The sequence below is a fragment of the Crocodylus siamensis genome, chromosome 1 (genome assembly GCF_052110815.1).
Source record: "Crocodylus siamensis isolate JL-2025a chromosome 1, ASM5211081v1, whole genome shotgun sequence".
Classification (NCBI taxonomy): domain Eukaryota; kingdom Metazoa; phylum Chordata; order Crocodylia; family Crocodylidae; genus Crocodylus; species Crocodylus siamensis.
In genome coordinates this window covers 49,546,466-49,564,144 of record NC_143395.1, presented here as the reverse complement: position 1 = coordinate 49,564,144, position 17,679 = coordinate 49,546,466, and the positions used below count along the sequence as shown (strand labels likewise).

The 17,679-nt window shown below is 35.8% G+C and overlaps 1 protein-coding gene across 10 annotated transcripts in view; it reads right to left on the bottom strand.

The window, feature by feature from the left end:
• PHF3 (PHD finger protein 3) overlaps positions 1–17,679 on the bottom strand; it is a 98,975-nt gene that overhangs the window by 29,566 nt on the left and 51,730 nt on the right. For 9 of the 10 annotated variants that reach the window (XM_090034518.1, XM_090034527.1, XM_090034542.1 and 6 more), the window contains 5 exons: positions 6,215–6,542; positions 4,439–4,625; positions 2,670–2,823; positions 2,414–2,570; positions 988–1,104 (listed from right to left, as the gene is read on the bottom strand). In XM_090034518.1, coding sequence (XP_089890644.1) covers positions 988–1,104; positions 2,414–2,570; positions 2,670–2,823; positions 4,439–4,625; positions 6,215–6,542 — 943 coding nt within the window. Of the gene's footprint in view, positions 1–987; positions 1,105–2,413; positions 2,571–2,669; positions 2,824–4,438; positions 4,626–6,214; positions 6,543–6,657; positions 10,698–17,679 lie in introns of those variants that run through there. The other variant, XM_090034556.1, reaches the window with a different exon arrangement.

Here is a 17,679-nt window from a genome sequence, read left to right as displayed (position 1 = left end):
ACTGTCAAAAAGTACTTGGCAGAATTTTTATCTAAGTAAGTGTTCAGGTTGGTATACATTGGACAAAGTTTGAGAACTGCCTCAAATTCTAGTTCAGAAATTACAAAAAGAAAAAGGAATCTTCTATACAAAATATGGCTGTCTCACTTGTCCTTTCAAATTCTGAATACAACATGTAAGCTGCAGAATGGTTAAGTAGGGTCTGTATTTTAAGATTAATAAATGCTTAATTAAATATTCCAGGAAGCCTGTATTTTTCTTGAAAAATTGTTTTTATCTCAGATAATTTTCTTAGACTACAAAGCACATTTTCAGCTCCTACTTTACACTTTTTAACTATACACTGCTCTGATAACTGTCAGGTATCAACCAAATGTCCCAGACACCAGGATCTCAAATTAGTTTTTTAAAAAAACATGGAAGAGTCCTGGAGACTTCAGTGTCATGCTTTTTTAAAGTAAAAAAGGGGAGGGAGACATCAGTGCTGGAACATAGCAGAAGGGGAGGGGCTAAAGGCAAATGTAGAAGGGAACTGGCCTCTTTGTTCATTAACACAACTCAGTAAATACTGGTCACCAATTCATCTTTTTTTCCAAACACTTATCTGTATTTCTCACAAGGTAGGACTAAGCCTTGTGGGAGCACCAGGAGTAGCTTGCTAGAAGAGTAAAATAAATAAATAATAAAAATAAAAGCTTCACCTATTTTAAATGGTTCTTGCCAAAAAATATCTTGTCCTGATCCCAGAATCCAGCTGTTCCTCCTCTTATCAAATATACTTTTGAATGCACTAGTCATTACAGATCCCTCTTTGGTCCCTGTCAGGTCCTGGTGGAAGGATTTCCAAAGCCAATCAAGACTTACTTGTTCAATTTTTGTCACATGAACATTCCAACTTTCTCAAAATGTATAAATACGTTTAAAACAAAATGAAGTTTCAAAGATCATTATGCTTCTCACTAAATAATCACAAGTGAAAAGTCTTACATGTCTGTTTTCTCTTTGTCTCCAAGCAGCTAGCTCTTTAGAAGCCAGTTCTTCTGGGCTCATTCTTATGAGATGATCAGGGGTAACCTCTCCTTTCAGTACTCTCTTAAATAATATCTGTGAAAAAAGGTTAACTACAGCTTAAAAACAAAATTAGTTCCTAATAACAATCCAATAATTAGTGCACTAAGGCAACTAGAATTATGAAACACACTTTGGGAATACGTTCTCCATATAAAACCTGTATTGTAAAAAATTAAATGCATGCACATAAACATAAACACACAAACTGGGTATACAAATTATGTTTTAGCAATTCCATACCTCAAAAACCATAACTAGAGAAAACTCAAAAAGAACAGGAGAAAAACTGAATTAAGTAATCCTAAATAATGTAACTGAAAATAATCCACATTTAACATTTAAGGAGGAAATGAGCTAATGATTAATGCAGCACAGATTCTGGTATATTGAAAATCTTTAAAAAGTAAGACTATATCAAAATCCCTACACCCTCAGTGGAAGAAGGCTGGATAGAAAAGTATACTCTGCTTTCATATCAATTTAACCAAAAATAAAAAAATAGACATGTCAGCTTCTAAGGCAGTAGACTGAAATGGGCAGGAGACACCAGCTTATTTCTACTCCAGAGGAAGCAATTAGGTTTTCTGTACAACCAACTAGACAGTAACCTCAGATGATAATCACAACTACCCAAATCACTAGCATAGAACTTTCAATGATCTATTTCCCCCCAAAAGCAGGTAACCACTACAAATGAGGCTTGAAAATGAGAAATTCTGTTCAGGGGAAAGGATGAAGTTTTAGGTATGAGTAAATTGAAAAGCTAAACTTGAGGACCATGAATATGCCGGTAAAGTGGTAGGCTGCAGGAATGCAAGAAATGATGGAGTGTCACCACAAAAAGAAGTTATATTACTGTTACAGTGGCCAATCAGAGAACTGATAATTCAGAAATGAATGAAGTAAGGGTGAAATGACAGGGCAAGCTCTTAGAGAAAACCAAATCTAAGAAAGGTGCAAGGTTGAACTGAAGGGAGAAAGCAATGACTGGTAGTAAAGAAAAACAGTGAAAGAAGAGAAGCAGACCACGGGAGGCTAGACAACACAAAGAAGGTAATGAGGACAAGGAACAGAGAGAAATGGCACTGGAGACAAATGTGATAGCTATAAAAGGAAAAGAGGTATGAACATCAGGTCAGGAGGAAAAAGGAAGAATAAAATAGTTTAGAAAGAATAAGGAAAAGGAAAAGAGGGTAGAGGTGAAGCTGCATAAGAAAAAAATAAGAATTATTATATAGAAAATACACACAAAAATATATACCCCTTAATTTCTATGACCAATTACTAATTAGCTAAACTAATGTCTTTTACATATAAAAAACTACAGATGACAAGCACATACGTTATTTTTAGGATCTTTTAGGTTGAACATCAAACTTCTGTATTTGTTCTTATACTTAGAATCGGTATCCCGAAAAAAGGAAAACAGTTCTTTTTCAATCCTTATGGCAACTTTTGCTGCTCTTTCCTCAGTAATCTTCAAACTAGAGTCTGAAAGTCTGAAAAATGTATTGAATATGTTTAGGTAAATATTTACACACACACAAGCACACACATATCAACAAAACTATATAGTTCATTTAGTAACACATCTATACCTTTTCATCAGAATTTCTTTCAGAGACTGTCTGACACTTTGTCGTATCTGATCAGCAGAAGGTTTGGAAGCTGGAACAGATGGTACATTTATATTACTAGACAGCCCCCCTTTCTCAGTTTTCTTTTTCTTGACTTCTTGTTTCTCATGAATACCTAGAACAAAATATAGGAAAGAATACAAGTTTAAAATATGTTTTTACAATAGCCTGAATATGATTTTTTTAAAAGGTACACAATTTTAACACAAACAAACAAGGAAACGCACAAAAAGGGTGAGCTGGAACAAGAAAAATCAATTTTATTTTTTAAGAATTCTTAACAATTTTATTAACAGAAATAAATAAAAACTGAGGAAAAGAGGATTTTTTTTTAAACAACAAAATTCCGATCTTATCTTTCTGAACACTAACTGCACGATGAACAGCAAGTTCTTTAGATCTTTAAAATAATAACTTGAGATATTTAAAATAATCACTAATTCTGTGAAGGTATGAAAATATTATGACCATCAAGCAGTAAAAAAGCAGTGAGGCCCCCCTGACTTTTGGGTATTCATTCCAGATAGGAGTAAGCTTTGACTCCCATCTTTCTCAGGTAAACAGCACCACCAATAAGTCACTGGTGAATATCCTTGAGACCAAAAGAGAGTGGTCCCTCTGTATAGTAAAACATAAGTAACATTGTAAGCAAACCTTATTTATATGCTTAATCCTACATAAGTAATCTGCATCCTGACAGACATGAGCCAGTCCCCCAGCAGAGTGAGAATTAAATGACTGCTGGGTTCCCATCTTGAATTTGAGCTTGAAAATGCATATGCTATTCTCTGAAGTCCACGATGGGATTCTATCCGCCCTTTCTGCCTTGGAAAATTGTTGCTGTTGAAGCTGTGGAGAAGGAAGTTCTAAGGAACTTTCTCTGTAGTTCTCAGCCAGCAGAAACTTGACCACTTCTCAAAGCAAGTTATTGTGAAGAGAATCCCCCCCAAAAAGGGAGGAGGAAGAGGACTTTGGCTGAAAGCAGGTATATGAACTAGCTTCATGTCCAGTACCAAGTCTGGGCAAAAACAGGATATACAGTACCAAAAAAAAAGTGACAACTACAGCTCACAACTCTTGATCATACTGTCAAAAACTCTGCTTTGAGGCCAAGGTCTGGTGAACAGGCAGTTAGGATCCAGAATAATGTTTCTTTGTGAAGTTTATGATGCCTTCTTGGCAAAAACTCAGGGCAGAAAACACTCTTAGTCATAGGCATGTACATGGATGATCACTCAAAGTAGCAACAACATTTGTAAGTAGGGTCAGTTAAGATTTTAGGTGCACAGAATTAGAGAAGGACAAAAGTTATTTCCTACAGCAATCACTAAACACATATGAATAGCTTTTATTATATTGTAGAACTGTACAGAGCAGAGTCTCAAACCTTTGACTCATATGGCGATACCGTAATAAAGAGACTGCTTTTGTGTCTACTTTTCCCATTCTTTTGAAGACTACCTCTTTTTTGTGACCACAAAACCTTTACACAGTATCTACAATAATTGTGTGAAAATATTTTTAAAAATTCTCACACATTTTTGCTGCTAATGTTGCTGCTAAGCAACATTAAAAGGATAATAAAAACAAATGATGCAGCACCAAGTGAACAACCAGTTCTCTGTGAACCATGGACCACTTGAGAAATGCTTAAAAACAACTTTCCTAGCTCACTATATAGACACACAATTCCTAGCTGCTCTTTAAAGCATTTCTCAAAGTCTTATTACCTGTCTTTGTGGACTTTTCACTTGAGGAAGAAGCACTAGGAGAATCTTTGTTTATTTTTTCATTTTTTTCTTCAGAGGATCGACGAGGAAGCATAACACTCTGCGCTACTTTACGAATAGTAGTTTGTTGCCCTTTTTTCACATCAGAATCTCTGCATTCTGGTATAATCTTCCCATCTCCAGACTCCTGAAACAAAAACATATTAACCTGGTAACAAATGTGACAATGAACCACACAACTGCTGCAAACTTCCCCAAACCTTATTTTAAAAACAAAATATATCACATAATGCATGTCTAGAATTCAGATGACATAAAACACGCCTTTACAAAGTAATTGAAAAGATGTCATAATTTACTATCAGACACTATTCAACAATTAATTTTAAAACGTGGATATTTAGTAGGAGTGTGCGAAGTGGACCGTATTAGATTTGGATTTGGCCCAATTCAGGGGACAGTGATTCGATTCATTGATTCAGATCACTGTCCTGATTCGATTTGGCCAAATCCAAAGATTCGATGCTGATTCAGAGAATCAGTGATTTGGCCATAGACACAGCTTTAAATGTTTTTTCTACATACTTTGAGGTACCAGGCATGGCTTGTGAACGCTGAGATGGTGCGGCAGATGTAGCGTCCCACAGAAGCATGGGGGAGCTCCCTGAGTGCTTGGCAGCGGACCCAGAAGCAGACCGGAAGTACTTCTGGTCCACTTTCAGGTCCGCTGCCAAGCACAGGGTGGGATCCCTTCCTCCCCCATCTGACTCAGCAATCGGCTACAGGGGGACCCCAGGCGCCACCCCAGACCCAAGAGACACCAGTTGCCAAGCCAGGGGGGAGGGACTCCTGCACGCTCTGCAACAGACCCATAAGTGGACCAAAATCTGGCCCACTTCCAGGTCTGCCGCCGAGTGTGCTGGGGACACCCCTGCCATGCTCCCATCGGATGCTCCATCTGTCCCACTATCTCAGCATTCATGAGCCGCCTGGTATACCTTGAGGTACGTAGAAAAAAAACATTTAAAGGTGTGTCTACGTCCAAATCATCGAATCTCTCCAAATCAATTCAGAGGGTTCCAATTCAATTCAGAGAGATTAAGGGGTCTCCCGATTCGATTCAGATTCGGAGATTCGGTTGCTGAATCTCTACTGAATTGAATCAGCAACTGAAGCTTTGCACAGCCTTAGTATTTACTCCTGTCAAAATCAAGAGACTCCCAATGATTTCAATTATATCCCCATCCTCTCCCTACCCTGCTCAAAATGGTCAGAGTGTTAACCAATAAAGGTCGAAACAACTTAAGGAATCTTTTAAATTCTTCTACTCATTGAATGAAGCCAAACTGTTTACATAATTTGTGGATAAAAAAAAAAAAGATGAAAACTTGAGCATATGAAGAACACAAAAACAGCTGCAAAAAACAGTACTATGCTGCAACTGTCTCCTCTTGTAATAAGGTAGCTGGTTCTTCATCTAAAAGCTGCTAAGGTTTTGATTATTCTGGATAAGTCTAAAAGATGCAGTAAAACTTATACAATCACATTGATAAAGATGCTTAAGTTTTTTTTAAAGGTTTTCTGGGTCTGTAGACAGTTTGTGCAGTTTTTTTAAGCATGGGCATGCATGTATGTTATACGGTAAGAGATGGCATTTTTGTAATACTTACCTCAAAATATTTTGTATTTGAAATGTAAGCATTAGTATACATCATAACATTTCAAATAATGAAAAAATATTTAAAAGAGGCTTAACAATTCTTAAGTAACCCATACCCGTCTAAAAATTTTGACTTTGTGCTTCACTGTGTCATCCATCTGCTTAGATTTTTCATTTGCTGAAGTTGGATTACAAGGAAAGGTTTGCTTTGACATCCCAGGCTTCTCAGATTCTATCATTCTATCTTCTCTTGCAGTTTCAAATTTCATTTGGCTGTCCATCATATTTTGATCAAAAGAATCATGTTTTTTGTCTTCTTCAGCACAACATTTAATACACACATATTCTTTATCTTCATCTCCCATTTGTTGCGCTTGGGAAAGACTCAACCCAACACAATCACCATGAAACCAATCATCACACCTACCACAGCCTACCATGAACCTGAAGACAAAATAAAAAAGTAAAAAAAATCAATGCATAATCTTCAATAGAATTTACATCAAGTTCAACATAACAAGGCCTACTTATTTTAAATTCTAAGATTGTTTGTTCTTACCTGACAAATGATTGTCTTTGAAGCTTTACATCCATTACTCCAGCCTTACAACATGGTAAAAACTGTCAATATGAAAATGAATTCAGCCCACAAAACCCCAAGATATCAGAACCTCAGTGTGAATTTCTATACTTCTGTACCAACTACACTGCAATTTAATGCAGGTTAGAGAAAAACACAGGAAGGTAAAAGAAAGCTCTCAAGACTGGTGAATGTAAAATTTGAAAGATACGTTGTTTCATGATACATATCTGAAGCCATTATAAATGTAAAAGAATCTCATCTCAAAGTAGCTAGAGCACATGGCTATTACCTCACGGAAAAGTTAAACTGGTCTATTCTGTTGTAATTGTAAAGGGCAGGAATGTTGCTTTACATTGCAATGTCTGGATGATTTAGCCTACATGGTATTTACTCCCTCCATATTACTAAAGGTTATACTTTGTCGTCCAAAAAAAAAAAAAAAAATCAGTTGAGATTAGAGAACACTTTTCAATCCTTAAACTGCTTAAACCATCTATGTTGATCCTTTCATAGAGCCGCTTTCAGCATTCTGTACTGAACGTAATTTGAGTTAAATCTAACAATATCCATTCTGGAATGTTGCGAAGGACTATGGGCCTTAACAAAATAGTGATTTTGCATATTATTTTACTGTTGTGAACTGTTAATTTCTTCTATTCTCTACCCATTAGGTTCAATTCTCTACTGAACCATTTTTGAAGAATATCAGAAGCAGTCTTTCCTTAGGCCACAGAGAATTAGTAGCATACATAAATTCTTCTGGAGACAGTATTTTTCAGTGGTACATTGTTTTTTATAATCTATTGCCTTAAGACAGAAAACAGAATGACTACTTGAATACCTGCATTCAACTGAGATGAAACTTCACAATTTGTACATTACCTTACTTATGCTATCTTCTTCCCCTTCTTAGAATTTTCTCATTTTTAAAAACTCTGGCAAACAAATACGAGACTAAGTTTTGTTGAATGAAACAGAGTGCTTGCAAAAAAAATCCTCAAAAGAGCTAGACTTGCTAATGCTGAGGACCTTGATTAGTGGATTCATACTCATTAAATTAACTATACAGAAGAAAAAATCAATTTAAAAGTAGAACAATGCAATTTTGATTATAAGCTCAAACATTTTTGCCAAGTACCACAGAAACAATTTAAATATAGTAATTTGAAAGCCCCAATTTGATCTAATAAGATAGATGCAGGACTAGAATCCTGTAGATCCCTTTTGTGAGATCCTAAAGGACCAGACTCTTGACTTGCCTACCTACCTTCCTCTCACAATTGTGATGCCAAAACTATACCCCAACTCACCTATTTGCCCAAATATTTCTATCATAGCATGCTTACTATTTGGAAAATGTCTATTTTCCTCACTCGCTAGGGAAACTGAAGATAAACATTCCAGGGGGCTCTGAGCCATCAATGCAAAAAACTACAGGAACCTCAAAAGGACAAAATACACAGAGCATGCTTTGCCTAGCACTGGAAACTTGAGACCCAGGAGAAGCCACTCAATAGATATGTTTACTTTGTACATAAAATTGTGCCAACATAAAACTAAAATCCATCAAAGCCCATGTGAAACTGATATAGGAAGAATCATATCCAGTAACTTCAGAGAAGTCACTTCCAACTGGCCCATTTCTCTCGCAGAGAAACTCTGACGTATGATTACTTTGTCTCAAGCAAACCAATCAATTGCATCAGAAATCTGTTCAGTTTTAATGGATTTGATCATGAGTTAAAACACTTTTTTGTCTCTTATTCATACTGGCAAATGAAATTTGTATGTGTAGTTCCACTGATAAAGCTACAAACTCTTTTCAACTTTTCTTAAATGGTTCTTTTCACAGATCCATAGTCCATCAAAATAGACAGATGAAGAGAAAGCTAGTCAGGTATGGGAGTATTAATTTTTCAATTCCACCGAAGTCTTCATGGATGCATCAAGACAAAAGAGAGATTGAAGGGTATTGGAAGACCCTGAAAATAAGTATCATGAACTCAAGATAATGGGGCAAGCACCTGCTAGAAGTATAAAGTACAAATACCTATTTCATAATTGTAATGATCTACAGGTGGTAGTTCTATTTACAACTCCGCTTCTGGCACAGTAATCGTGACCATGCTTTGGGACACCAGAACTGAATTAAACTGGATAGTAAAACAACTTTTATTAACATACAAACAGAAACATAATATTTCTATTACAGCTGAAATGCAAAGCAAACAGCCAAATTTTAATCTTCTGCATACTTAAAACAAAGGCTATTTTTACACCCATTTTCGATGTATGATGATATTCATTAATGGGAGCCAACTGAATGGCTGCTAAGTTTCCTGGTAGGGGGAGAAAGAAAAAAGGAGGATAAAAACCAACCAGGCATTTGAACGACTTTCTAAAAGGGTACAGGTTAAGCTGGTCAAGAGTAGACAGAGAAACTCTTCGTATTTGGATAATACTGGCTCCTGCATGATCAACATTGCTCCCTTCCTATAAGAAATGGGAAGTGCTCAAATGTGCATGGTGCTAAGCATCTTAACTCTGGAGTTAAATCTCAGTGCCCTGCAGAGCCAGGCCCTAAATGCCCATGTATCCTCAAATCCTGAAACAGTGGCAATAAAGCTGGGTGGAAGGTTAATGATACCTGTCATCAGACCTATGAATACTGAGGAAGCTGCTAATCAGAAAGACTTTTCTACAGAATGATACCAGAAACACGACCTGAACAACCTGAAGTCTATACGGAACATTTGAGGTTTCAAGTGATTCTAACCAGGATAGTTTACAACCAGGAAGCACAGCAAAAGTAGTTTTTCCCCGAGATAAATAGACTGTCTATGACCCAATATTCCAAGTATGTGATCTTTGCAGGAAAATCATGCTTCTAGCTCTAGTTTCTTAAATTTTAAATATGGCTATAATGAATTCTATCCAGATGCAGAGCATACAGAATACTTAGCTAAGGATGAATATATCTTAAAATAAGATGCTCCACACCTGTAGCAAACATGATTTCACTCTAAATGGCCTTGGATGAACTATGAATTCCACAACAGTAACTTTTGTTTATAGGCCCAGCTTTTACTTCATTTACGTTTACAATAGAACAAGATAAGTTGAGCCTACAACAGGAAGTACCATGACCCTGGTGAAGTTTTTCATCAATAGTAGCAATAAATGGAAGTGGTAATGTAATGCAGACAGGTATCAGATGTCTAGTTACAACTGTCTTGTCGAATCTTAAATCTCCAACCAATGATGGTGGATGTCAGGGAGGGTAAAGAGCAGGGACTAAACCACTCTAGATATATCCTGTTCACATGCAATCCTCTAAAGCATTCACTTCTGCCACTGCCAGAGACAGGATACACAGCTAGATGGCCATCGCTCTGAGCCAAGATGGCACATCTTATATTCTTAATTCAAAGAAAAAAAAAAATGCTAGTAAAAATATTTGCGCTTTGCCTACCTAGAATTTTCATGATTTTTTACCAGTGATGCTGTATTAATGGTAAATTATAGATCTCTATTGTCTGGCGTACAGAGTAATATTTGCTGATCATTTAACATTTTTTGGTTTGTTGCTGCTAGTCCTCCCCCCACCCATTTTTAATTAACAAAATAGAAAATTCAACTCTGGTAACTACAAAATTATTTCTTAAATGATGACATGGGTGGAAGGAGAAGAAAGAGCAAAGGACCCTATTTGGGAATTAGAAACAAATGATTTGATTTTCAGTACAACTTTTTTATAATCTTTATCCACGCTTCAGATGTTCCTCATCTTCAAACAGGTATAGGTTAGAGGAGATACAGTTTGATAACAGTGAAGAAAAGTAATGCTCAGAATTAAAAAGGAGGGGATCAAGGAAGATTGTGGCATGGCTCGTAAGATTATGGATGTCTTCTTGCACAGCTGTGACAGTCCTGTGATTGAAGAGGTTCTGATATCCTGGACTATTAACACCAAAATGTTTACTGTAGATTGTTTCACAATTTGAAGAACTTGATTTTACCCATGTTATAAGGCTGGATTGGAAGATGTAAAGCTGAAAGAGAAAGAAAACCATGTTTCAAAATATTAATTATACCAACACAACATAGGTGGTTAAAATGCTCAGTATTTTAACATAAAAATTCAGTTATCTACAAGAATCATCATAGAACTGTTAACAGTTGTTGTTATTTAGTAATTATGCATTTCTCTGAAAGACTTTTCCTACAGGTCAAACAGAATTTTGAGTGCAAAGAAAAGTCATCTTTCCTGCTTACTTCCCCACACCATGATGATGCAACAATTTAAAGCAATGAAAATCTTCAAAATTACTTTATGATTAGCATTTTTTAAAAATTTCTTGGCATACACATTCATTTATGGAAAGAACAATTTTATGTATAGATGATTCATCTTCAAAATGAATGTCCATGTTGCATCTTTTCTATTTTTAATCGTAACAGACAGAATGTATGCAAACTGAAGCAGATTGCTGGTTGGCTGTCAATTATTAGGAAATGAATCTGAAAATAATGCATCAGCAAATCAGTATTTTCCCCTTATAAATACCGTATTATTTTAAAGACTATACATATGAATAAAGCAAAAGACATAAGCTGAGCTCTATAAATTTGTCAGATCAAACATCCATAACAACCATAACAATCACAATTGGATAGAATTGAGGAATTCAGTTAGTATACTCTCACAACTTCTAAGTACCTGCTTATTGTATTTGCTCTATACAGTAAAGTGAGATAACTGGGCAGATAACTACAATCTTGCAGTATTTCATTCCTAATTTTTTCAGTTGCATAGAGGCCCAAAACCTGCAAAAACTCATACATGGGAAAAGCCACTGTTCATGCACATAAAACTAAAGCAATATGTTAACAGAACTGAGGCCCAGTAAAGACTTACCATCTAATTTTATTTAACTAGACAAATATTAAAACATGGCCTATAATTTAATTAATTACAAAGCAAACATAATTTATTAAATGTAATTCTGCATTATTCCAAAAATAGCAAAATTGTTTATTTACCCTCCATGAATTTATTTTATTACAACCAACTTAGCACTACACCAGCACAGCTGTGATGCTTCTAAAATGAATTTAACAGTACAGCAAGAGACACACGATTAAAAAATGACTAAATTATCCTTAGGTTAACAGATTACAGGTATCTGGAGAATAATCAAAGGTGACAAACCCCAATTTCATCCACCATCTTGCTCCTGTACGGCACTGATTCCCAACCTTTCTTTTCCGCAACCCTAAACTGGCCACCAATAGGACCTCCTGACCCAGCGCCACAGGGGCTGTTAGGAGCAGTGTGGTGGCAGCACCATTGCCCTCTGTGAGCGGCAGCTCCCCCCACCCCACAAGCCACGCATGAGTGTACATGTGTGCATAAGCCCTTCGTGACCCTACTGAGGACCCCCTCCCGTGACCCTGATTTGGGTTGCGCCCTGAGGTTGGGAACCAACGTTGTACAGAGATTCATTCACAGACGTTCTAGAGGGATCTGCGTGTTCCACTAATAAGGAGTTAAACAAGGACCTGATAAGAAATCTGATAAAATCAAACACCAGATTAAATAAACTACTACATCTATTTTCCTTTCACAAAGCACCTTTAAACGACAGGTAATTTGTTTATTAAAAGTCTGGCAGCTGACTTCAGTTTTTGATTTACTGACAATATAATCTTTTAAAAAAAATTAAAGGTATTGCCAATTCCTTTTAGTTGTGACCTCTACCAAACCAAAAGAACACTGAAAACTAAAATTTTCTACATTGTTTCAAGTAATTAACTTTGAAGGAAGATATTTTTTATTCTCTCTTAAAAATATGCCTTTTTTACATTACAATAGGCTTTCCAGCAAAACAGGCACTGCACAGAAAATAGCAAAGGCAACAAAGTGTGTATATCCAGCAACAAAATAGTGTAGTAAAACACAAATTTCAAATGCACAAAGTAATAAAACTGAAAAAACGAACATATTAACTGTAGTCACAATCCTGCAAAAAGAACCCTGAAGGCAAGTTCCACTGACTTCAGTGGTCTGCATCCCTATATTCTAATTTGTAGGATCAACACTTCAAGTGTAAAATGTAACAGCAAAATATGTATTACATATTTCAGAGAAAAGTATTTTTTTCCAAGTTCATACTGCCTATATTTTGTAATTCTAGCAATACCACCCTGGCAGTGTCCCCCTTATACTATTTCCTACTAAGTGGGTGCATCTACACATCCATTAATGCACTTTTGCTACTGCACATTAACTTTAGTACTTCTAATAGGAGGTACTACGTAACGGCACATTAGCCTGCACTAATGCACAGTAGCAAAGGCAAACTTCTTTGTGTGATGCTAATTCTACTGCACATTAGTACATTAGCAGTTTTTGCTGTGGCATGCTAATACACAGTAGAATATTCTACTGCACCTTAAGGTATTTTGTGTAGATGTGCATCAGTAAAAAGCAGTATGTGGCAATACAAAACAAAACAAAACAAAAAAGTGATTACAATGTCCTAGGTTGGTTTCATAAAACTTTGAACATGCCCATACCACTGTGACCCTGCCACCTTGTGATTACGGATTGCAATTTTTAACTATGCTAATCATAACCCATTTGTCAAAGATTTTTTCTATGAGTGTAGTTATAGAAGGCTAGTATCTTGTAAAATCTATTAATCTTATGTAATCTAATTAACATTATAACACAACATCTTACTTAAATGTCCTACTTCTCTCAGTTGTGGTTTTGATGAATTTAGGCACAAATCTTGAAGATTTATATTCATGAGTAGCTTCAAAAAATTTGCAAGACCAGGGCCTTAAATCTTGCTCTTGGTCGTTAGAGGGTCAAAACTTCAGCAGCTTAAGAACAATCAGAAAGTCCCTCTCAGAGATATTCCCTTAATGAACTACATAATGAATATGGATGAGTGAATATTATGAATATAGATGTTAGTGAGATTTCATTGGTTAATACACATTGTTTCTCTAATGTCATCTAAGCACAAAGTATCTTTAATTTCAACATTATAAATGATCTATTTCAAGTAATGAATGCCATTTACAGAGCTATTCAAGAAGAAAAGGCTGTGATGGATCAGCCATGTCAAGAGAATACATTCCTGTGAGATTCAAGGATGGCTCTATAATGTTATCATGACATGCAAAAATTATGTGAAATCATTCAACATCAACATAGAAGGCTGTGAGGAATGTACAGAAGCCCATTTGATTTGGAGGGAACATCTGGCACTGGGTGCAGCTCAACATGAAGTAGCTTTGATCCAGAGGACTGAAGCCAAACGAGAAAAAGAAAAGCAGCATGCTGGAAATTTGAACTCCAACTTCGACAACATATGGATATGTGAAACTTTTAACAAGCTGTGCCTCTCTCAAATTGGACTTGCTAGCCACAGATTCATCAGATTTCTGACTAGACCTCTTACATGTACATCGTGATCCAGAGGATTGACAGCTGCCAACTAATGAACACCATTTTAAAAACATATTTAACTTAAATTACAAACTTAATTTAGTAGAAAAAATCTGAAAATTATTTTTTTCTTCTAACTCCATAAATTAACTAGATAGAAAATTCTTGATATTTTATTAATTGAAAACAGTATTAAAGAACAGACATATGATCATGAAGTTGGAAGTTATAACTATTTACACACAAGAGGTCATGAATAAGTTTGGAAAGTAAATTTTAATTTCAGTATTCCCAGCTGCTTCTCTCAGAATTTTATCACTCTTTTAAATTCCTCTTAATTTCTGTAAACATAATTAGTAAAAGGAAGGAAAATCCAAATATAGTCCTAATCCTACAATTTCTGCGCACAGATCACTACACCTTCAAAGAACCCCCAAAACTTGATTCAATGTTCACATGTACATATAAAATGCAAGATTGGATCTTAGTTGACACAAAGAAAAAAATCATACATTCAAAGGAAATGAAAATTTACTAGAAACAATTAAGGAACTAATAATTCAAGGTTTTGTTTTCCAATGATATAATGGTTTCTATCAAGATTTTCCTCACAGAAAAACAAAACCACAATGCACATTAAATGATGGATTGAAATTTATTAAAGGTCTAGTAAGTCCTCCTCTATTAAAGAAAAGATTGAAGGCAATAATAAGGTACTGCAAAGTCTTCCTTGTGAAGTTTGCCAGATGTCTTTAATATGTTATTAAAGCTTATCTGCCTGTAGGACAGGGATTCAGCCATGAAGCAAACAGAGGCCAAGCTAATCACAGGTGAAAATTATATTAACGAATTTTTACCTTTGATGCATATACAAAGAAGAAATCCATAAACAGGATTTCTTCCATGTGGGCATCTAATGCTTCATCTGGCCTTATGCAAACTTTCCTCATCCTATTCTGCACATGCATGGCAGGGGGCACAGACTTGTGGGATCACACACTGGCTCTCACCATAGCTTACTGTCAGTGAAGGGGGAGCCTTAATACAGAATTAAAGTTGCAAAATCTGGCAAATAAAGAAAACCAAAGAGTTATAGCTTCTGACGCATTTCAACTATAATGCACTCCTTAATATACAAGCACACACAAAGAACAACAAATCCAGCTAAAAATTTGTTAGGGGTGAAAGAGGAAATTGGTGAAAATGACTGAATGCATAGCAATGCAACAAAACGAGAACTTCAATTTCTGAAGAGCATGAGCTTTTATTACTTAGAAAACAAAGTAACATTGAATTTCTATCAACTGTGTTGCAAAGTTACTACTCTGAAAAAGAATCAATGTAATAAAGCCAATAGGCTGGCTGAAACAATAGCATTATAACCAAATGTTGACACTCCCCCCATTTCATGAATAATGTAGATCCAAAGCACAATGCCTCAGTTTCACTGTATAGGTATCAGTGTAAGAGAAGACCATGCACAGGCATCGTGAAGAGTTTCTGGTGCCTGGGAGTGATCAGTAAATCGTACAATACTACATCCAACAAGAAATGAATACTCCCCAGCATGTTCACATGGGCTTCACTTCGCTGCAGTCTTTTGTGGAACATACTCTTAACTAGAGGGAAAGACATCTTCCCCTCCAAACCAACTGTGTTATATCCTACAGATAAAGTACTTAATGTACTTGTTTAATATTTTGTTAAATGATAACGCTTGGTCCTAAGAAAAGTGAATTGACCTCATCATTTCAAATGATGGCTGATTTGGAAGCCTAATCAACTATTTTAATTAAGTCTACAACTGTTAATATCACATAACCAGTTTAAAAGCAGTTTTGTGAGGGGCTTGACTGTAGCCATTACAATGTGACCTTTACACACATGGAATATGTCCAAGTGAAGAAGACCTCAGCAGTTATTTCTTGACTTATGTGTTTGATCCTGCAAGCTTAGTTGTGCATGAATAACATGATAGCACATTTGCATTTACTGGAAGAAAAATGGTGGTGGTTACCAGTTTGGACTTCAAGCAATATGAAAGTTAGTGAATAGAATGGACATTTTTTTGCAACTTCAATTCTAGATATAAATCTTCTCCATACCAACTTGTTAGTTGTGTATTAAAAAACCGTTGCTCACATTATTCCTCTAATTCAAGGTTCCACTTAATTTTATTTCTGTATATTTATCTTTGTATTTAACATTTTCTCTCAGTGTTTTCCTTCTCATCTTTTGCATTGTGATCTATTCTAACAAATGAGAGGGGGAATAGGCTAGACAGCTGATTAAAGTGAGCAAAAGGTATGGTTAAAATGTACAAAATAAACAATTCTGTGAATAAACCAATCTTAATAGGGTTGGAGTCTGTAATTTTTAACAAAAATGAAAAAAAATAATGTGCATTCATAAGTACAGTTTTTCTAAAGCCTGTTTAAATATTGCTCCAATACTATATGCATACAAACCCACCCCCCACATAAACATGAATGCTTTAAGATATTAAAGAGGATTTTGCTTCCTTTCCTACTTCAAATGGGAATAAATACAATCTCTGAAAACAAAGTTTTCAGATGAGAATTAAAATAGCTGCTTGTTCTACTGCACATATATACAAAATAAAGCAAAGAGTAATTCTAAAAAACATGACCTGAAATGTTTTAACATTTGAGGGTGAGAGAAGAGAAGAGAAGAGAAGAGAAGAGGTTTTCTTGTGAGCTTCCAGCTATCCCTGCCCTCCCCTCAAAAGAAGAGAGAAAGTACAAGACACAGGAACACAAAACGCCTGAATCCTGCTCTGTAGACCATCTCTGGGAATGAGCATTCCAATTCTATGTCTATACAAACCTTAGTTTTCCTGCTGAAACTGCCAAATGTGTCAAATATAGTAGCAGCTTTTGTGATCTGGACTTCCATCCAAAGATCAGACTAACACCACAAAGCTCATGCCACTGAACAACAGAGGTTGGCAACTTTGGTGTTCTGCTTATTTGCTGTGAACAAGTAGGTGATCTTCAAATTATATTATTTCTATGCAGCATTTTGCAGTTCCCAATGAACAGGCATCCCTTGCTTTAAATACTGTATAAACAGTACATAATCATAGTTCACACACAAAGCGTGAATTTCTATTCCATCACTGATTACCCAAAAGTATTCCCACTCATGGTAACTATTATATATTGAAAATTTGATTTTAATAAAGTGAATGACCCAAGTCAAACTAGAAATTAATTCTATTCATTTCACCTTACTTGTCAGTTTTTTTCCCTTGTGATTAGACTCCTAAACCCAGATCTTATTTCTCCTTTAAGACGTCTAAATGACTTTTACACAGCTTTTATACATCCAACCTAATAAGCAGAATTCTGTTCCAAACAGCATCTAAAAAACTGCTAAAGACATTTAGCTTCCTTGTAAGTCTCCATTTTTGTCAGGACCTATTCCAAGAGAAGTATATAATATTACCAGCATTGATGGCTGCACACTACTGGTGATCCTCAAGCCAACTTTGCTGGACCAGATACTGTACATAG